General features: G+C 41.1%; 1 protein-coding gene across 4 annotated transcripts in view; it reads right to left on the minus strand.

Moving 5' to 3' along the window:
* Positions 1 to 14,298, minus strand: part of Strn3 (striatin 3) — a 91,173-nt gene extending 76,875 nt beyond the window's left edge. For 2 of the 4 annotated variants that reach the window (XM_051195809.1, XM_051195808.1), the window contains exon 1: positions 13,774 to 14,298. In XM_051195809.1, the coding sequence (XP_051051766.1) occupies positions 13,774 to 14,061 (288 nt within the window). In that variant the 5' untranslated portion in view covers positions 14,062 to 14,298. The remainder of the gene's footprint in view (positions 1 to 13,773) is intronic. The other 2 variants (XM_051195810.1, XM_051195811.1) reach the window with 2 other exon arrangements.
* Between the last annotated feature and the right edge of the window lie 8,004 nt (positions 14,299 to 22,302).

A 22,302-nucleotide genomic window follows, 5' to 3' on the forward strand; every position in this document is an offset into this window, starting at 1 on the left:
GAAATCTGTGTTGGTTGGGCACACACTGAACATATGTAAATTACTGGTGAACAGCACAAAGAAAGAAGGAAATAAAGATGGAACATTTTATATTCAATTTTAATCAAGCCAGTACTAATTGAAGCTAGATTGCTGTAAATTAAAGCATTAATGCAATCCAGGACAACCATCAAGGAAATTATTTGTGCATGCCAACATGGTGACTCACACCTGTAATCCTAGCACTCAGGAAGCCTGAAGCAAGAGGACTGCCATGAGCTCGAGGCTATCCTAGGCTACATAGTAAATTCAAAGGCAGCTTGGGCTACATAGGGACTTCCAGGCTAATCAGGGCTACACAGAAAACCTCTAGGTTCAATAAAGAAGAGAAGATGGGCTGGGTGGTGGTGGTGCTCACCTTTAATCCCAACCCTCAGGAGGCAGAGGCAACTGAATCTCTGGAGGCCAGCTTAGTCTACAGAGAAGAGTTCCAGAAAATAAAGATAGAAAAAAGAAATGAGAGATTAATGGTGATAATAGCAATCATCTATTTCATTATGTTTGTTGGACCATTTTTAATGAGTAAGGAAAAGGGAGTTTGCCAACAACATTGCCCAAAAGAGTTGCTTTTCACTTTTCTTTGAGATAAGGTTTCATGTATTATATAGCTAAGTCTCCTACCTCAATCTATCTGATGCTAAAATTATAGGTCTGTATGGCATCACACTCAGTTTATGAAGTAGTGAAGACTGAGTCCAGGGCTTTGCAAATGATAGACAAGTACTTTACTAACTCAGCTATATCCCATCCTCAAAATTACAAAGTATTTTAATTTGTATTTTCCTGAATGTACCTTTTCTTACAAAGGGTGAGGCAGTGCTAGCTATTGAATCTAAGCCCTCCCAAATGCTAGGCTAGGGCTCTACTACTAAGCTAGAGCCCCAGCTTTTTGCAGGTAATTCATTTTTCTGTTTTGTTTTTTCGTGTAACAGCCCTGTCTATCCTGTACCTTGCACTGTAGACCAGTCTGTCCTCGGACTCAGAAATCTACCTGCCTTTGCTCTGAGTTCTGGGATTAAAGGTGTGCACCGCTTGATTTAAAGCATATAACATGGAATATTTTCAGTTGAGCTAAATGAGCACCACCTACTACTCATTAAGCATCCAAAAGAGTTAATCATGTAGAAGGGGGGAGGGAAGGATCTTGTGTTAAACCTAAACAGATTCCTTTAATTGTAATTGAGATTTTTCTGACACTATTTCTCAGAAAGAAAAAGAGACATACATTATTTTAAGTAAGGAAGATTGGTGTCATATTACTGCAACTGGTGAGTTATCTATATCCTGTGGAGTTCCCCTAGTAAACAACACCAAAATTACTGTTTAATGAGAGGTTCTTAACAACACTACTCATTTAACAATTATTTAGCAAACCCTATAATTTGCTAGGTGCCTTCTTTCACAGTGGATATACAAGTGAAACACCTGATCTTTCAAAGAACATATAACCAAACTACTAAAATTAGGAAAAGACAACAAGCTCAAAAATACAAATTTTATGAAGTTCCAGAAAGGATTAACAAGAGGAGTTAAACAAGCTGAGCAGTGGTGATGCATACCTTTAACACCAGCACTCAAGAGGCAAAGGCAGGAGGATCTCTCTCTTGTGAGTTTGAGCCTAGCCTGGTCTGTAGATCGAGTTTCAGGACAGCCAGGGCAACACAGAAAAACCTGCCTGAAAAAAAAACAAAGGGTGAAAAAAAGGTATACTAAATTGGTGCAGGGCAAGTCACTGGAATTCCAGAGAAGGAATATGCTGGTTAAATCATAAAATGCCAGAGACTGAAGACATGGAACCTCCCTCCAAAAAAAAAAAAAAAAAGGCTTACAAATTTGTAAAGCACAATTATCAAACAAAAATTTTTCAAAACACCACTTTCAGATTGATGGTAATTGGCACATAACTGAGCTTTCCACCAAACCTATCAACCTGAGTTGGAACTCTAGGTCCCACATGATGAAAGTAGAGAACCAACAGTCAGAAGTTCTCTGGCCTAGGCCTAGACACATGAGCCACAGAGCACACAGCACACACACAAACACACGAGCACACAATAAAACATAAAAATATAGATTCTGACACTATTAACTAATAGCAGTCAGGAATGGAACCTGAGACTGTATCTCATAAGTGACATCTAAAGACGAGATTAAATCTGGGAGCCACAAAAAAAATCTCATTCTTACAATTAGAAATTTTACATACAAGCATCTGCAAATCACATAATCATTGTCTTTGGTAGCAATGGTTACCAAAAAGAGATTAATATTGTATGATACATGAATGAACCTTGAACACCTTGTCCTAAATAAATAAAGCCATATATTATTTCATTCCATGTATAAGAAATACCCAAAATAAACCAGGGTGTTCGCCTTTAACCCAGCACTCATGAGGCAGAAGCATACAGATCTCTGAGTCCGAAGCCAGGCTGAGCTACACACGCAGTTCTGGGACAGCCAGGACTATGTATAGAGATCCTGTTTCAAAGAAAATAAATGTTCAAGTCAAAACAGACAAATCACACAGAAAGCTTATCAGTAGTTACCAAAGGGAGGATGAAATTGGAACTAACTGCTGGGATCCTTATAGAATAATGAAAATTTTCAGAAACAATACTGACTACTACACACCATGAACACACAACTCACAGAACATAGAATTTAAAAGAATGAATTTTATGTTGCATGTGTGCTGTGGAATAATCTTTCTGTACATTTTGTAAATATATGTCTCTATGATTAGTTTAATAAACAAGTTGACTGGCCAATAGCTGAACAGAATAAAGTTAGGAAAGCCAAACTGAGAATGATGGGATGAAGAAGGGTGGAGTCAGAAGAGATGCCAGCCAGTCAGTCACACAGGGGTAAGGAGATGAATGTGCTATGCTAACAAAGGTACCACCATGTGGCAGAGCATAAATAAGGAATATGGTTTAACTTAAAATGTAAGAGCTAGTTAATAACAAGCCTGAGCTATTGGCCAAGCATTTGTAATCAATATTAAACCTCCGTGTTGATTATTAGGACTGCTGCCAGGACAGGAAAACTTCACCTACACTTGGGTTTTATTTCAATTTCCTAAAATACTTTAAAAAAAAAAAAATAAGGAAGGTCAACTAGGTGGTGGTGGCCTACACTTTTAATCTCAGCCCTCAGGTTGGGGGGTGGGTGGCAGAGGCAGGCTGATCTCTGAGAGTTCAAGACCAATCTGGTTTACAAAATGCGTTGCAGGACAGCTTGTACTTTTACTTGGAGAAACCTGGTTTGAGCATGCGCACGTGGGGGGAGGGGGATGACAATAAAAGGTAATTATAATTGTAACAAGTCTTTCTCTGTCCCACAAGCCAGCTCCCAAATAACTACATGGAAATTATTATTTAATTATGAGTCCTCAGCCTATATCTTAGCTAGCTCTTTCAACTTTAACCCATTTCTATTAATCTACGTTTTACCACGTGGCTTTTTACCTTTCTTTCACTCTGCATGTCTGACTCTTCATGTCTTGTTGGTATCTCCCCTGCCCCTCGATTATCTCCTACTTCTCTCTGCCTGCAACAGCCATTCTGCTCTTTATTAAACCAATCACAGCAATGTACCTTTACAAAGTGCACAAATACTCAAACTTTTCCCCCTTTTGTCTAAATAATAGTAAAACTACATACAATAACAATAATTATCAGGCTGGGCAGTGGTGGCAAAAGCCTTTAATCCCAGCACTTGGAAGGCAGAGGCAGGCGGATCTCTGAGTTCAAGGCCAGCCTGTTCTACAGACACAGAACAGCTTCCAAAGCTACAGAGAAACCCTGTCTCATAAGAAAGAAAGAGGGGGAGGGGAGAGAGAGGAGGGGAGGGGAGGGGAGGGGAGGAGAGGAGAGAGAGAGAGAGAGAGAGAGAGAGAGAGAGAGAGAGAGAGAAGAATTATCAGGTAAGAATTACATTCACAATGTCAGAGAAAATACCCTATTATATATCATTATATATCTTATCTTGATGAATTTACCTAAACCATTTTCTATCATAACTTGCATTACTATCACAAAACTTTAGACCTCAAAACATTTTCTTAGACAATTTAAGTTTTTGGGTCTTGTAATCTTACACACTTTATACCTCTTGTGAGTTTCTTTTCTGATTTTCTGAATTCTTTCCTGACTAAAGAAAAACTGTAACTGTAACTATCTTTGACTCAGAGACCCAAGAAGGATATAAAGTGCAAAACTTTTAAAACTAAAGAAATGACAGAGAGAGCTACCTCTCTGACATTGGGGTACCCATCTTTAGCCTACAGGCCTAAAATATCTGACCTTTTCTGTGAAGCAGGAATTTTGAAGGAAGGTCCTACTTTGTCTTGGCAAAGTTAGCAGTTGCCTTCTTTTGTGTCCTGCTTATCCAGTTTAGACAGCATACTGTCAACAAACTCCGTATGGAGGTTCTTCAATGCCCATCATCCTTTATTGAAGTAAATTGGTGCTGCCAGAAGCAGATGTATCTCACTATCATGAAAAGCCCCGTTATTAAAACATTTTAAATGCCGCATTTTGTAGGTCTTTAAAGTGTTTGAAGACTATTTAACCTTGAAAATATATCTAGTATGACAAGTTTAATTGTTTTAGATGACTATTAACCTGCATTTTATTTTATTTTTGTTTTTTGGGTTTTTTTTTATTTAATTTATTTTATATAACAAAGTCCATTTAAATGAAAACAAACATTTATAGACCATATTTGTTCTTTCCAAACTACTTCCTGCTGCTAAGGGGCGCTGTCATGGGGGATTCAAAGAAGATTCAGGAATCCTGGCTGTAGTCTGTAAGGCTGCTTTGTCCAGCTGTTTTGAATGTAGGATCACCTTGTATTCTGTTTCAGGCTTAACCTGCATTTTAAAAATTATTCTAAATGGTTTAAAATATCTTTTAAGGACCAAAACTTTACATTGTTAAATGAGCTGCATAGGTATAATACTTTAAACAAGAATAGAAACATATACAGTGTAACAAAAATAACCATAAATTTGTTCAATATATACAAATCCATACCAATGTAAAATATGAGACTAGTAGTTATTTTGTTTTTTTTTTTAGTTTCAAGGTAAATTCAATAATCTATCCTTTTATTCTATCATTTCTATACCCCCCTCTTTTTCAGAACAAAGATTCCTGAATCTAATTTCCTTTGTTCAACTTTTTTCCTGACCATGACCAGCAACAACTTGTAACCAACCCTCCTAAATGACAGCAAACATCCATAACTTACTAAATGACCAAAAAAACACCCACCTCACTTCTGGGGAATATGAATGTTGTGTTCTCTAGACTGCTTCCTGTTGTCTGGGGGCAATGGCATCTTTGGGGAACTCTGAGAAAATTGGGATAATGGTCAAGTCCTGGGAGAGCTAGCTGTGTTATTTTTTGTTTAGTCTCTGTGTGATGGATGGGAAAATGCAGGGCTTATCCAAAGTCCTCGCTGGAGTAGTGCATGAGCCTGGACCATCTCAGCTAGCAGCTTTGAAAATTGCTTTGAATGAAGAATTTTGAGGAAAGTGCATTCTGAGAGGCTGGAACACCTGAGCTACTTGTCTTTATTGGTGTCTGGTCCTATTTTTCTAAAAACACATAAACTTTTAAAGGAGATATATACATTATACACACACACATATACATACATTAATGGAAAGGTGCAGTGTGCACAAGTCAGTTAAAGTTGACTTTTTGTTTTATGTTTGAGTGGATAAAGGCATCCGTTAACTTTCTAAGTTTATTTGGACTATATAACCAAACTTCTATCCATGCCACATGAAAGAATGGCATGTAATAATAAGTCATGAGGATTCTGTAGCCAACAAGATTTATATCATGGCTCATCCAATCTTAGAGCTGTTCCAATAGCAGAGGGAACAGCATATATGTCGCCTGTCCAATAGTCTTTCTTAGTTTCTTTCTTCATGTCTGTAGCCAAGATTTTCAGTTCTTCCCTAATCAAAGTTGATCATCATTAATTTTGAAGAGAACCGTAACTTTTTGCATAACCCTCCCCACATTGCAACCCATTTCCTGACTTCCATTTTTAAACCAAGACATCTCTAATGGTTTAATTCAGCAGTCCCTTCCGTAATCTAATGTCTCTCAACAGCTGCTGTTTGCTCATCAGCATCCAAAAAAATTTAAAATCAACAAAACATCATATAGGATCCAAATGCCTGATGTATTTCCCATCCTTTTGTAGCTTTTATTACTTTACTCTTTCTTTAAATACTTTATTACTTTTAACTTCTTTTCTATGGCTGTCTATATCCATTTTCTTTCCTTCAACATCTAAGTATACTTTTAAGCATATCTGATCAGAGGTTTTTCCCATTTGGTTTTGACTTTCTGCTCCCATGCACTTGCAATGTTCCCTGATTCATGAGCCAAACCTTAAAATACTTAATGGGCTAGGTCCTCCACAGCATGGCTCTGCTTAGCATGTGTCCTAATGATGGCTGGCTCTGCCCACTTCAGGTCAGTGAAAGTAGAGCCTTATGCCTGGAGAGCCCTTCTGATCTAGAGCCAGTCTATCAGTCTCTGCTTCTATCCAATCTCCCACCACTGAGTAGTAGAGTGGCCTCTGCTCATAAACTCCTAAAGTGCTCAGAAGCAAGGCCTCTTAAAAGAACTGTGACTCTGTACACGAGCTTACCTGAAGGACCACTTTCTCAGGACCTATGTTGTCAGATTATCTTTGGACCATCAGCCTGCAAATCGCTAACATAAACTTATTATTAATTATGAAAATTCAGCCTACAACTTAGGCTTGTTCTTAACTAACTCTTATACCTTAAACTAACCCATTTCTTTCTATTCATCTATTTTACCATGTGGCTTTGTACCTTTCTTTCATACTATATGTCTGACTTCCTCCATGTCTCGTTGATATCTTCCTGCACCTAGATTATCTCCTCCTATTTCCTCTCTCTGCCCACAAGTCCTACCTATACCTCCTACCTGGCTAATGGCTGTTCAACTCTTTATTAAACCAATCATAGTATTCACACAGTGTACAAATAACTCACAATAAATAATGATAAGTCTTATGAATGACCATTCCTCAGCCCTAACATCAAACAGCTGCTAATGCAAAAAAAAAAAAAAAAAAAAAAAAAAACACAAAGCTAATGACTGACCACCACATGCCTTCTGGTCAAAAACCTCACCCCCCCCCCCCCCGGAAAACTGGTTTGTCTTCAACAAATCCCTCTTGCCGTGTAAGGACAGAAGAAAATAAAAAACTCTGATCAAGATCCTGGAGCCAACAAACAAAGTTTTAAGAAAAGCAATCAGAGCAGTACAAAAAGCTAAAATTACTACACAGGATAGTGCCCAACAAAATCCAGACCCTAGGAACCTTTAACTAAACAATGATCTGCATCCTTGCCACTCCATATGTGTGCATGCATGCATGGAATCTGAGTATATATGTGTGTATATATTCAAACATACACACACACACACACACACACACACACACACAAAGGTTTGAGAACTTACAGCAGCCTGCTCTCATCACTATTTGAGTCCCAGAGAGTACACTGAGATCATCAGGCTTGGCAGCAAGTGCTTTTACCAACTGAACCATCTCATTGTCTAATTTCCTGAACAAAAAATGGGCAGTGGTAACACAAATCTTTAATCCCAACACTTGTGAGGCAGAGGCAGGCAGAGCTCTGTGAGTTCCAGGCCAGCCTGATCTACAGACCAAGCTCCAGAACATGCTTCAAAGCTATACAGACTTGGTGGTGAGGGTACCAAAAGATGGAGATGTGGTCACAATGTGGATCCTGATTCAAAAGAACACCAAAGATAACTAAGTTGGAAATCTACACAATGTATTTGATAAAAATCAAGGAACTAATAATCTATCGATAAACAATGTGACAGTCGCACTGCAGCTGTGTTTAATAGCTCTTATTCTTTTAAAATTCCTCTATTGCTTAGATTAGTCTAGAACTCAATGGCTAACTAGGCTGGTCTCAAATTAACAATGATCCTCCAGTCTCAGCTTCCCAAGTGTTAGGATTACAAGTACAAGCCAACACACAGGCTTTATACTAAAAAATCATTGGTGAAATTACATAGTCCTAAAATCTGCATCAAAATAATAAGAAATAGCTAGGTGGTGTTGGCATATGACTTTAATCCCAGCACTCAGGAGGCAGAGGCAGGCAGATCTCTGTAAATTTGAGGCCAGCCTGGTCTATAGAACAAGTTCCAGGACAGCCAGGGCTATACAAAGAAACCTTTTTCTGAACAGATAGATGATTGATAGACAGACAGACAGACAGACAGACAGACAGACAGACAGACAGACAGACACAGACAGACAGACAGACAGACAGACAGACAGACAGATGAAGGCAAATGGATAGAAAACAGTTAAAATAAGATTGACCAAGTTCAGTTGGCAGAATGTTTACCCTGGGTCCCAGAACCACATATTAACCAGGTAAACCCCAATACTCTCTGGAGCTGAAGATTATCCTTCTTTACACAGTGAGACTGGCCAGCCAGGGATATAAGAGACCCTGTCTCAGGGGAGAAAGTGACTAATCAGAAGGGGTTATTCTTCAAGGTGAGTAACAGAGTTTGTGGGAGATCACAAGACTATTTTTAAGCATGCATTAATCCAGTACACAGAAAGTGCTCAATAAATACTAAATATTTCAATCTCATTTACTTTCTCAGTCTCCTTTAATTTGCCACTTTAAGCATTTTATTCTCTCTAAAACAAGCCTTTGTTTCATACATAACTACATGCCCAGAAAGTAGCCCAAAGCAGCATATATTTATTCAATAAATAACTATGAAGAAAAAAATGAATGAAACTTAAAAGTCTGACACTCCAGAAAGGAATCATTGACTAAATACTAGTAATAACATTAATGGAGCAGGTTTATTGGTGTGCAGGGAGAATAGGGATATAAAAATCAGGTGAATAGATGAATAGTTGAATTTGAGATGGAAAAGTTAAACAGGAAATTTACAAGTAAGTCTGGAACATCTGAAGCTAAAAGAATGTCCTCAGGTTTAAATCTCAGCTCTGCTTTCTGCTGTCTCCAGTTACATAGCTGAGCATATCACTTAGAATCTGTATGGGCCCCAACATATCAGTGTCAGAAATTTAAAAAGAAGACAGTTCTATGAACCTCACTATGAAGTTTTCTGAATTAAATGGGTAAATAAATACAGTACTTTAAAAAACTGGATGACAGCCCTAGAGATGGCTCAGAGGACAAAGGCATCTATCTGCTCCCATGCCTTCTGACCCAAGTTCAATCCCTGGACTCACATGGTCCTCTGATCTCCAAACACATGCTGTATCCATGTGCATGCCCGAATACACACAGGCACACAAAATAATCAAAATGTAATTTTAAAAAATTGGTAAAATAATACAGTGAAAATACAAGTTCATTGAGAACCTCGAATTACAACTACAGACAAGTAAAAGGAAATATTATAAAAAGTGGGCAGAACTTGGTAGTGCCCTATAATAATTCCTTTTAGTGGAGAAGGCAAGGCAAGAAAACTGCCACTAGTTGAGGCTGCCCTGGGCTATAGAATTGAACACCATACCAACCAGGAATACATAGCAAGACCATGTCTCAAAACTGAACAGAAGTGATGAAGCAGGTAAAAGAGAAATAAGGGATAATAGAATGTAAGCCAAAGAAAAATCTCAGAGTGCCTCAATATAGAGCTCTGGTTGGCCTAGAACTCAAGGGAAGTCTACCTGACTTTGCCTTCCCAGTTCTAGGATCAAAGAGGTGCCCAAACATCACCAGCCCTAAAGGAAAAGATTTCAGGGAAGAAATAATTAACAGCAGAAACTGTGGCTTCAGTCTAATACAATGTATAAAACCACAGAATTTGGAAATCTGAAGGTCAATCATGACAAAACAAACAAAAAAACAACAAAAAAAACTGTGTTCTACAATGTTCATAAGAGGCAAGACTACAGACTGAGGAAAACGTAAATGGAAGAGAATAAAGAAAATCTGTAGGGCTAGTGAGATGGCTAAGCAGGTAAAGGAGCTTGCTGACAAGCCTGACAACCAGACAGAGGAAAGTGAATATTGACTCCCATGAGTAGTCTTCTGACCACCACATGTGTTTTGTGGGAGATCACAAACCACAGACACAATAAATAGCATGCACAAGGCTCAGGATTATCCAGCACAGCCAAAAATGTATGTTCACATGTTAGTCCTAGCTACCCAGGAGGCTGAGACTCACTTAAACCAAGGAGTTAAAGTCCAGCCTGAGCAACACTACAAGATACTGTTTCAAAAAATAATGTACAGATGATTAGTGGTCTCCATAGAACTACATACTATTAGAACTACATATAAAAATGATAAGACTTGAATATTAAATTTATAGCTTAAATATAACACATACATTTTTAGAGATACACTCAACACAAAATTAAGTACATACTTTACAAGCAGTCTTAATTAAAGACTAATAGCATTCAAGGCCAGTGAGCTACCTACCAAGTTTCAGATAGCTTTCCTGCACTGCCCTACTCCACCCCCAAATGACTGATACCACTTAAGTATATTCATATTCCAGAAACAAATCTGAAATGCTTTTAACTAATTAACCCAATAAAACAATATAAAGATATATACAGAACACACAAAAGCAATTCAGTCATGAACATTTTATTCCAAGTTTCAATATAAAATTATGAAAAGGATGGAGTATGATGGCCTGTGTCTTTAATCCCAGTGCTCCCAGAGGCAGAAGCAGGTGGATCTCTGTTAGTTTGCTAGCCTGATCTACAAAGGGAGTTCCAGGACAGCCAATGCTATTACACAGAGAAACCCTGTCTAGAAAACAAATAAATAAATAAATGTCTAGTAAAAACAGAAGCAGGGAATACCATATAACATTCTTTAAAACAAGTAAACAGGCTGGAGAAATAGCAGTTCTTCGAAGGTACCTGAGTTGGAGTCCCAGTACAACAGGGAAGACTCCAACTCCAGGAGAATCCATTATCTCTGGCCTTAGGGGGTGCCTGCCCTTGTGTGCAAACTCATGATCTTGCCCACATTCACATACACATAAACACAAACACACAATAAAATATTTTAAAGAGAAAAATAGCAAGTAAACAAAGACTATCAGAGCTATCGTATAACAGATTATCTGAAAGAAGCCAAGCAACAGAATCCTTAAAGTCCTTTTCTGCTGAAAAGGAAAAGGGAGAAAGCGGCTGACAACACAGATCTCAATAATGTAAAACTTGTTAATTTGGACACAAGATGCTTTCTCAGCTACTAACTATGCCTGAGTGACAAATTCAATTGCTAATTTGAAAACTGATGAAAATAAACAGTGCAAGGATCAAACACCACATAAGGAACTGGTGGTTTATCAAGTAAGCAAAAGCCTCAATGCATTTTTTTAATGAATACTTTAACCTCAGTCTACCCACAGAGAACATTAAGCAAGCATCACAATGTACCAGAAAGCTGTATGCACTCAAAACTCTAAATCCAAGTATATTAAAGTAGACTCTACAAATTTAAAAGAAACCACAGGCAATTTTGACAAGCTTTTTGAAAGTTATAATCTCTAAAACACAAAAGTATCCTTAAGCACAATTTTAAAACTAACGAATCAACTAAAGGTGTCAAATAAAATATGTAAAAAACAAATTTTAAGCTTAACCTACTTTGTGAAGTAAAATAAAAGTTTACTGGCTTACTGAGTGAGGTGGTGGTGTAAACGTTTAACCCCAGCTCACAAATGGCAAATCGATTTCTAAGAGGGAAACCGTCCTGTTCAACACAGTTGAGTTCCATGCTGCCCATGGAACTCAAAACAACCAACATGCCTTTGATCACAGCACTCAGGAGGCAGAAGCAGGCTAGTATCTGAATTCAAGACTAGCCTACTACCAGGCTAGCATGGGACATAGACCCTATGTCAAAAACAGCCAAAACAAAGCACAAAAACAATTAGGGTCTGGAGAGATGGCTCATGGTTAAGAGCAACTGCTGCTCAGGCAAGAAGAACAGGGTTCAATTCCCACCACACAAATGATGGCTCATAATCATCATAACTACAGGAATCCAATGCTTTCTTCTGACTTTTTACGGCTCTTAAAAACATGTGGTACACATAAATACATTCAGGCACACACAAACAGAAGTAAATAACTATTAAAAAAAAATAAACACATAGCTGGGTATGATAGCACTCCCCTTTACTCCCATCACTTGGGAGACAGTCAGGCCTGGTTTACAGAGCTGAGTTGCAGGACAGCCAGGGGCACGCTACCCCTAGAAGCCCTATCTCAAAACAAAAAAGCCTACAACATTAATTTACTGTTTAATCACTTGCCTTGCAATCCTTCTGTCAGCAAAACAACATTATTTTAATGTTTCTTTTACTTTTCTGTTTGTTTGATATAGACTCTAGCTCTAATTGTCCTGTAACTCTCTGTAAACCAGGGTGGCTTGAACTCACCTGTCTTCCCCTCCTGAGTGCTGGGACTAGAGACATATGCCACGACACACCAGGGTATTTTTAATTTTTGAAGGAAATTCTTTATAATCAATGTAATAAAAAGTTTACTGGTTCAAAATCAAACTGAAGATTCATGTTTATTTGAGAACACCTTTTCTACATTAATCACTCTCCCGTTTCAACATTTCTTCTTCCTAAATTCACCAAAGGAGTGTTGTGTGTGTATAATAATGAACAATGTTGCCTACATCCGAAATTCCTAAGTCTAAAAAACAGGTGCAAATGTTTAGATGCATGCTTTTTTCTCCTAAGCTTAAATTATACCCTGGAAAGGAACTTAAAACTAAATACATCTATCCTACAACTCAAATAACCCTTTCAAAAAGATGCAGCAATTCTAAAACCTCAAGACATAAAGTCCGAGAAACTACTACCTTCCAAAAGTTAGGATAACTCAAGTCTACCAGAGGTTCACATTAAGTGGACATCCAGCTTCGTTTTAGCTTGTACAATTCTTTCCGCAGACATTCCATAAATACAGTACAGTCTAGTTCTGCTTTGTGTGAGTAAAAACAAGGGTTAGAAGGAAAGTCTAGAGAAGCCAACTCAAAAGAGAAAAATTCAGTTAAAAGTGATGATGAATTACTAAACGCAAGTTGAGTAGCGCGGCACCCCGGGTATTTAAAAGTTGGGGGGTGGGAATGCAAACTTCGCCGGCGGGCCACAAGCCATTGTGCGAGGTAGTAGCCCGAAGCGGCGTGGCTGTCAAGGGGCAACTGCGTCCCGCGGCGCGGGGGAGGGGGCAGGACGCCACATCGGAAGGGGATGGCGGGGCCAGGAGGCAAAGACACTCATCCCAAGCCCTCTCCGCGTCTTCTCAACCTCACGAGGACAAACAGGCGCCAAGTCAGTGCCCAGCGGACCCACGCCAAACTCTCGCCTAGAGGCCCAGTAGGCGCCTCCGGAGGAGCCCCGCAGACGCCATGCTAAAAGCCAAAATGGCTGCCCCGAGGATGCCCGCAGCGCGCTGCCTGTGAGGAGGGAGCGGGCCGCTGCGGGAGCGGGGGAGGGGGCGCCGGGGACGCCGTCGCCGCTCGCCGACCCGAGCCTCTCAGGTAGGTCCCCTCCGCCCCTCAGGGCGCGGGCTCCAGCCAGGGCCCCACCCCCAGGCCCGCGCCCCGGCCCCGGCCCCGGCCCGCACTCGTCCCCGGCCGGGTACCTGCAGTTCAGCTCGCTCCACTTCCCAGTGCGCCCGCTCCATCTCGAACCGAGCCCACTCGTGCTGGATGTAGTGCAGGATCCCCGGGATAGTGTACTGTTGCGGCCGGGACAGCTCGGGGCCTGCCGGGGGCCCCGCCGCCTCGGCGGCCGCCGGACCCCCACCGCCCGGCGCTCCGTTCGCTCCCGGCGGCGGAAGGCTCAGGTTCCCCCCGGGTCCCTGCTGCGGCCGGGGAGGGGCCGGCATCCCCTGGCCGCCGCCGCCGCCGCCTCCGGCCAGCTCGTCCATTGTGTGTGGGGCCCCGGCCGGGGCGCAGAGCGAGACGCCGCCGACAGCTGCGGGGAGGGCCGGGACGGTGGCCCCGCGCCGACGGCAGGGCGGGGGCCGGCCGGGAGAGGGCCGGGGAGGGGGTCGCTGCCGTGTGCTTGCCGCGGATCAGAGCAGGGAGCTGCCGGCCGCCGCCATTACAGTCCCTCCTCCATCTGCCCGTCTCACTCACTCACTTTGGGGAAAGGGGGGCCGCGGCGGGAGGGGAGGGGACGGGAGGAGAGGGGAGAGGGAGGGATGGGTGAGGAGAGACGTAGGGCCGCCGCGCGCGCGCAGCACGCTGGGTAGCGGACGCCTCGGCGGCCGCGCGCCGGATAACCAAATAGAGTCCGGCCTCACCCCACGCAGGCGCACTGAGGGTGCGCCGCTCTTTGGGCGGGGAGAAGCCTGGGGCCCGCCCCCTGCTTTCCCACTGACACCCGTGCAGTCCCGATTCGTAGCCATGACTTTGAGGAGCGCGTGGGTCCCGGGCTTCCCGGTTGTTTACTTCACGCTGAAATCCTCAGGGGCAGCGTGGGCCTCCTCCGAGGGCTTCGCCTTTGGAGCTGGGTTCAAGTCCGGCCTCGCACTGCCCTGGAGTGCCTGACGTTTCTCTGGAATTCTTTGCGTGTTTTGCTCAGCCCCAAAGGGCCAAGCCTCTTTCTCAGCCTGTCACTCACTTCACCTAAAGCTTCGTAGCACCAGTCAGTCTCCTGGATTCGGGGGACGTTCACCTTTGGCAAATGGCCCAGTTTCTTGCGACCTTCTCACTGGTTCCTCGGCTTCGCCGCGACCTGCTTCTTAGGTCCCACTGTTGTAACTTGTCTTCAGTCTTTATGAGAGAGGTTGTGTTTTGGGGCGTCTAAGAGATTGTTGCGTTCTTTTACTGGAAGAAGAGGTAGTGATACCTTGATTACTGAGAATGGTGGGATGGACGGGAAAAGATAACTTTCAAAGACACCCGTAGTTGGACTCTGATGTTTAGAAGTGAATGAACTCATATACTGTCATTAGTGGCAGAAATATTGATTAAAACAGAGAATGAGAGTATTGTGAATACAACTTGAAGTAAATCAACAACGATATCTTCATCGTTAAATGGTTTGTGTGAAATGATACACACATAAAAGGTCAATTTTAAGTAGTGTGTGCGATTTTCACAGAATTATCCTCATGAATTTACAAGTTTTTAAAGTTGATACAACTAATAACCTGGCTCCAGTCGTGGCAGCCCATGTTTTCAATCCCAGAAGACGGCCTGATCCCTGAGTAAGGCCAGCCTTGTGTACAGATCGAGTTCCAGAACAGCCAGTAGAAGGAAAAAAAAAAGCTAATAACCATTTGTTTGCACAAAAAGGCAAAAGTAATACTTAACAGTATCATGAAAAAGGTGCCATATTTACAGCTAGACAGGAAATTGCATATAAAATTGGTTGCGTTTTAAACTTTTGTTTTCACTATGAAAGCCTATAAAATATTTCCTTATGGAGCCAACTCAGAGTGGAATTCCAGAGATAAAGTGATACACTTCCTCGTGTCTGCTGTATAGTTATGACTAATGAAGAACTGATTGGATCTCTTACACTTATTCTTACTGCTCTATTAATGTGTGAAATGAGGTCTTAGATAACAATCAGTTTCTTTACAGGATTAGAGCACTTACTAACAATCAGCTAGTTCATTCAGTCCTAGTACTTAGGGACATATGAAAAAAAATCTCAGAAATACCTTACTCGCTACACACATCCTCAGGACCCTTTGCACACATTATGAAACTCTTTCAAGAGCCTGGAGTCCACTTGCCTGATGATTATATCAAAAAAAAAAAAAAAACCCAAGATGCACATTTATAGTTCTCACTTCAGCTGAAGGTAAGGCTGCCTCCCACCACCCACCCTTCAAAAGAAAACTGTATTGCTCTCTTACTGTCTGTCTTACTGGGTCTCCAAACCTAAAGCCTAGCTCTGTATACTCTAGGACCCTTCATTAGCCAGACACCCAGTTCTTTCTGAGAATCTTCTTTCCTGTCTCCTCCCATTTCTGCTATTCCACATCTCTCCTTGCTGCCTGACTAGTTGTCTTCTAAGGCAAATTTGATGGTCACCCTCTGCTTAACTATTCAGTCATCTCCAAATTTAGAACAGAGCCCAAAGTAGGCTTCGTGGTGGCACCAGTCTGTATTCCCAGCTTTTGGAAGGTGGAGAAAGAAGGGTCAGAAATTTAAGATCATCATAGTGAGTTAGAGGCCAGCCTGGGACACATGGACCCACACTTCAAGTTGTACATGACCCCTCTCTTTGCCCTTGTAGTTTCCAGTCCTGATTTAAGTAAATTACTTAATACCAACCATCCTAACTAATATCTTTGCATAAGTATCTCTCCAAAAGATCTTTTAAAACTTTGTGTGTCCAAGTTTTCAAATTCCAGTTGGTTATGCATACATTAACCACAGTTTTCGAAGTATTAATAACACAGTTCATGGCTTTGGAGGACTGTAGGCTGCTCAAGGACAGAGCCCACGTCCCAATTGTTTTCACCTCTACCTATGCACACTGCTGGGACAGAGATTGGTCTTCACTAAATGTTTGGTGAGTAAGTTATAAATTTAGACCTAACTAATATGAATGTTTTCATATTCACTTTAATTTAGTCTTTAATTTTTTGTTTGTTTGTTTTGAGCTTTTTTTTTTTTTTTTAAACCAGCTCTCATATAGCCCAGGCTGGCCTTGAACTTGAGATGTGTTGCTGAGGGTAATTGCAAACTCCTGGTTCTCCTTTGTTTCAAGTGGTGGGTTTAATATTATATGTGCATACCACAACCAGTGTTTTCCTTTCTTCCTCCTCCTTCTCCTCCTCCTCCTTCTTTTAAATTTGAAGAGAGTAGAGAGGTGAAGTATATGAGGACAAGCCTTGGTGCATGTATGGAGGACAGAGGACAACTTCTGGTGTTTGTCCTTGCTTTCTTCCTTGGAGATATATTATGTTAATTTTAATTGTATACATTATGGGGAGGGGTGTGTGCATGGGAGGACAGGTGCTATTGGATCCCCTGGAGCTAGAATTAGATGTGGTTGTGAGCTTGGATGCTGATAACCAAACTCTAGTTCTCTGCAGGAGCAGGTATGCTTACCACTGAGCATCTCTTCTTTCCTGCATTGTTCAGCAGACTAGCTGGACATGGAGCTTCCAGACACTCCCCTGTCTCGTCTTCCTTCTTGCACTAGGAACACTGGGATTACAGACATTTGCTACTACTTCCAGCTTTATGTAAGCCCTGGAAAACCAAACTCGAGGCCTCATGCTTATCCACTGAACAATCTCCTCAACTACCCTTCTCCCTCTGTTTGTTTCTTTGTTGGCAGTGTCTTGCTGTATAGTCCTAGTCAAATACTAAGATTACAGTCTTACTTCACAGTCAGGTTGGGTAAATGACTCAAACTGCCCTAGTATTAAAAATACAATGGCAAAACTTTCTTCTCTGTTGGAATGATGTTTTACATTGTTAACATTGGGCTTCCTGCCTGCTACTCCTGAAAACACTGAAAAGAATTTCTAGAACTTTAGATAATGAGTTCTCCCAAGTTACAGTATCACAATTCAACTTACCTAACTGGAATTCCTTCTCTGATGTATGGCTGAGTCATTTCCTCTCTTCAGTCCCACTTTGAAACTTCCTACTTGTTCTGTCCTTTCACCAATTCTATTCATCCCAGCTCCCTGCCCAGAGTCTCCTAGTTTCAGGATGATTTGGGGGTAGGTTGAAGGTAACATAGTGTTTCACTCTGTAGCCCAGGCTTGAACCTTGTAATTCTGATTCTGCCACCCAGTGCTGAGATTGCCAGGGTATACTAGCTTGCTCAGTTCATGATGATCTTCAAGAAAGCCTATTCAAGATACATACATACATACATACATACATACATACACACACACACACACCCTTATACTTTCTGCACTGGGGTATCTGAACCCCTAGCTACATGATGAGTTCCAGGCTAGCCTAAAGTACACAGTGAGACCTTGCCCAAAAAAAAAAATTTTTAAAAATAAAAAAAAAAAACTATGTTTAATCAGCTTAGTTTTGGGGGTACTGTAGGAGGCTTTCTTGAACTTATTAGTTATGAATGTTTTGACGTATCTTATGCTTGTCCCGCTAGCTCTTATAACTTAAATTAACTTATTTCTCTTTATCTATGTTTTACCTTGGGGCTTTACCTTTCTTTCATTCTGTATGTCCTACTCTGTATCTGCCTGGCCTGCTGACCCCAGACATCTCCCTGTCTTTCTCCCTTGTTGTAGCTTCCTACTTCTCAAGCCTAGGTTTCTCCTACTTATCCTCTGTGTCTGTCAGCCCCACCTATGTCTCCACAGCCTAGGTATTATTAGACCAATCAAAGTGCCTTTAGGCAGGCAAGGTGAAACAGTAACACGTCTTTACATAATTAAACAAGTGCAACATAAACAAATGTAACATATCTTTACATAATTAAAGTAATACTCTACAACAGGATACTTTTAGTCTCTTTCCTACATCTAATATTTGAAGCCATATATTCTGGTTTTGCTCAGCTGGACTTGTCATATTGAATTTACATGTATTACGCAAGGCAAATTATGTCAGGAATTCCAGGCTTTAAAACCAGTTGGGAATAGATAATATTCAAATGCCTTCTTATCAGTTATTCCATATGAGATGTATACAGAGTTTTTACTCTGCCTTTGAACACTAAGTAGTGTCTTGTGATTATCTAAGCACTTTTATGTCTTGATGACCATGAACCTGTCACCCTTCCACTGAAGAATTCAAACAGGTTCATAATTACTATTTTAGTCATTGTTTTCCTCATAAAGGATATGACAAGCATTATTATTTTCATGGCTGGGAGAACAAGCCACAACACATTCTTAGTGACTTTAGCAAGCCCCATTGTATAATAGGAAGTGGTCCCCACCCTTTTGTATCACTGAATGTGTGTGCATTTGGAAACAGAAATAAAGTCTCCCTTCACTATTTGCCTGTGTTGTTGTCTGTGACTGAGCTCAGTATTAGTTTCTGGTTCCTAGGATGTTAAAATTATAGTTAGGTAGTTTTGGGTGACTCAGTTACTCTGGGAAATAGCAGGGTGATTACATTTACAAAGAGGACAAACACATATCATAGCCTACCAAAGCTTTGATAGGAACTGACGTGAGCCAGGCAGTGGTGGCTCACACCTTTAATCCCAGCACTCAGGAGACAGAGGCAGGTGGATCTCTGGATCTCTGAGTTTGAGGCTAACCTGGTCTACAAAGGAGGTTCCAGGACAGCAAAGGCTTCACAGAGAAAACTGTCTGGGGAAAACAACAAGAACAAAAAGCAAAAAAGCAAAAACATCCACAAAAAAACAAAAACAAAAAAAACCCTGATGAGTTCAAACCAAAGGAGCAAGCCAAGTATAATGCAGACACAACAGAGGAGGCAGGCAGCTCTAGCCAGCACTGAGGCCTAGCCTGCCAAATGAGATCAGACAAAGTTTCTTGAATCTATGAGAATTACAAATACATATTTTTTTTCAGGTTACTTGAATCAGGCAAATAAAATATTGTATTTAAAAGGAAAAGGACCTTTACAGGTTATAGAAAATGGACACCAAACCTTTATGAAACCCAGGACAGATACTATATAAGATACTAGTCCAAATTCATTCTTCAGTTGTCTCCTGGGTAATATGAGTCAGAAAAAAAGTAGGCTGTGGTTATATTGTATAATAGCTAACTACAGAGATGTCAAAATTAGAGACAGTGAGAGAGAGATTACCTGAAGCCTGTACATTGGCTAAGAATATGCAACCAGGTCTCTAAACATGAAAGCAGAATGATTGGAAAATATAACCAAATGAGAAACTGGCCAGACTTTCCAAGGGGATAATTTGTCAAGGTTAAGAATGTGGTTTGCATTCTACATGGAGAGACACCTTGCCCAGCCTAGACACAGGGGTGTGGGGGTGAAGCGGTACCTTGGTCCTGCCTCAACAAGATGATGGAACAGACTTAGTAAACTTCCTAAGGGAGGCCTTACCCTCTCCAAGGAGCAAATGGAAGGGGAGGGGGGAATTGGGCATATAGGGAGGAGAAGAGGGAGGGGGGACTGGAATTGGAATGTAAAATATAAGTTAATAAAATTAAAAAAAAAAAAAAGAATGTGGCTTGACTCCCAATGGAGTATCAGGGTATGTTCAGAAAGATGGTGCCAGGCAAAGGAGACCTGTGCTGAGCACCCTGTGCAGGACATTTGTTCTGCTTTGAAGACTGACTGCCCCTATTTGGTCTTGTTCTTTCTTTTTCCTTTTCTCTTTTTTGGGCTAAATCCAGAATCTCACATATACAATGCACATCACTAAGCCATACCTTCAGCCCCTTAAAAATATTTTAAATTGCCCAAATTTCACAAAAATATATTGTTTATAATAGCATAGTTTAACAAACTTTGTGTCTTTCGTTAATATCCCAACCTACAGTACATGACAATTATCCCCACAGAAAATGATGAAACTGATTTTTTTCTTTTCCAATTCTAGAAATTGAACCCAGACCTTTGTACATGCTAGGCTAGCACTGTTACTCTTCCCTGTCCCTTCCTTTTTACATTGGGGGAGTACACACACACACACACACACACACACACACACACACACACACACACACACCACAGCACACACGTGGAGGTCAGAGGATAACTTACAGGAGTCAGTTCTTCTACCCTATGGGTATCCAGGTCAAGCACAGGTCATCAGGCTGTACAATCTTCCCCCACAGGGTCATCTGCTGGCCCTACTTTTTATTTTGACACAGTGTCTGGCTAAGCTGCCCAGGCTGGCTTTCAGACTCTCTCTGTGGCCAGGACAGGCCTTGAATTTGTGATTCTTTTGCTTCACCCTCCCCAGCAGTTGGGATTGGAAATTTCTTTAGAGTACTTATTGAACTGTTTATTTTAGTTAAGAGTAGCAATAAAAATATTTTGTTCTTGCAATACTGAAGGTTGAATCCATGTTTCTGAGCAAGGTAGACCAACAGTCTGCCATTGAACTAGACCCTCAGCCCGTGATTGGATATTTTAGCTTGTGTCTGGCATAGACTGGTTGTGGATGGTTTGGGGAATGGGAGTTTGTATTGGGATTGAACCGACCTGCAAACAAAGCATATACTCTATGTGATGGCTGTTCCTCACTGTCAACTTGACTATATCTGGAATGAACTATAACCCAAAAATGAGAACACACTTGTGATCCAAATCTTGAAGCAGGAAGACAACATATCTTTTATCTGGATCTTGACTCTGGATGACACAGACCTTTAATCCAGACTTTGATACTGGAGGGCGCACCTTTAATCTGGGCCACACCTTCTATTGGAACACTATATAAGGACAATGGCCCACCTATTCCTTCTTCAAGAACCCAGAAGACCAGCTGAGACATCCAGCTTCATGGGATTGAGCAGCCCCCAAATTCTTGGACTTTCAATTCATAACTAGCCATTGTTGGACTACAGACTATAAGTCATTCAAATACACACACATACACACACACACACACACACACACACACACAGAGAGAGAGAGAGAGAGAGAGAGAGAGAGAGAGAGAGAGAGCCATTCCAAAAGCTCTCTGACTCTAGAGAACTCTAATACACTCTATCACTGATTACACACTTCCCTATACTTTTTATTTTGAAATTTTTCACTTGAACAAAACCAGAGTAAAAATGTCAAATGAACTATTATTGTTAATAATTACCAAGATTTTGATATTTTATTGCATCTACTATATTCTCCTTTCTTCATTAGGAATATTTTAAATCTCATACTGTTTCACTGGTACATAAGAATCTCGCATTTGCTGGGCACTGGTGGCACATGCCTTTAATCCAGCACTCAGGAGGCAGAGGCAGGTGAATCTTGGTGAGTTCAAGGCCAGCCTCATCTACAAAGTGAGTTCCAGGACAGTAAGGGCTGTTACACGGAGAAATCCTGTCTCAAAGTTAAAAAAAAAAAAAAAAAAAAGACTCTCCACTGTTTGCTAGCCCTGCTCATTTAACATGTCCTGGCTGTATCCTTTCCCTACTAGCACCCCCCCCACACACACACACACTTAAATACTTTGCTTCTGGCTTTTCTTGCTTGTGAATGTTTTCTTGCCTAGTTCTGTTTGCTCCCCTTGGTTTTTAGAAGGGGATCCACTCCAC

The sequence above is a fragment of the Phodopus roborovskii genome, unplaced genomic scaffold, assembly GCF_943737965.1.
Source record: "Phodopus roborovskii unplaced genomic scaffold, PHOROB, whole genome shotgun sequence".
NCBI classification, from domain to species: domain Eukaryota; kingdom Metazoa; phylum Chordata; class Mammalia; order Rodentia; family Cricetidae; genus Phodopus; species Phodopus roborovskii.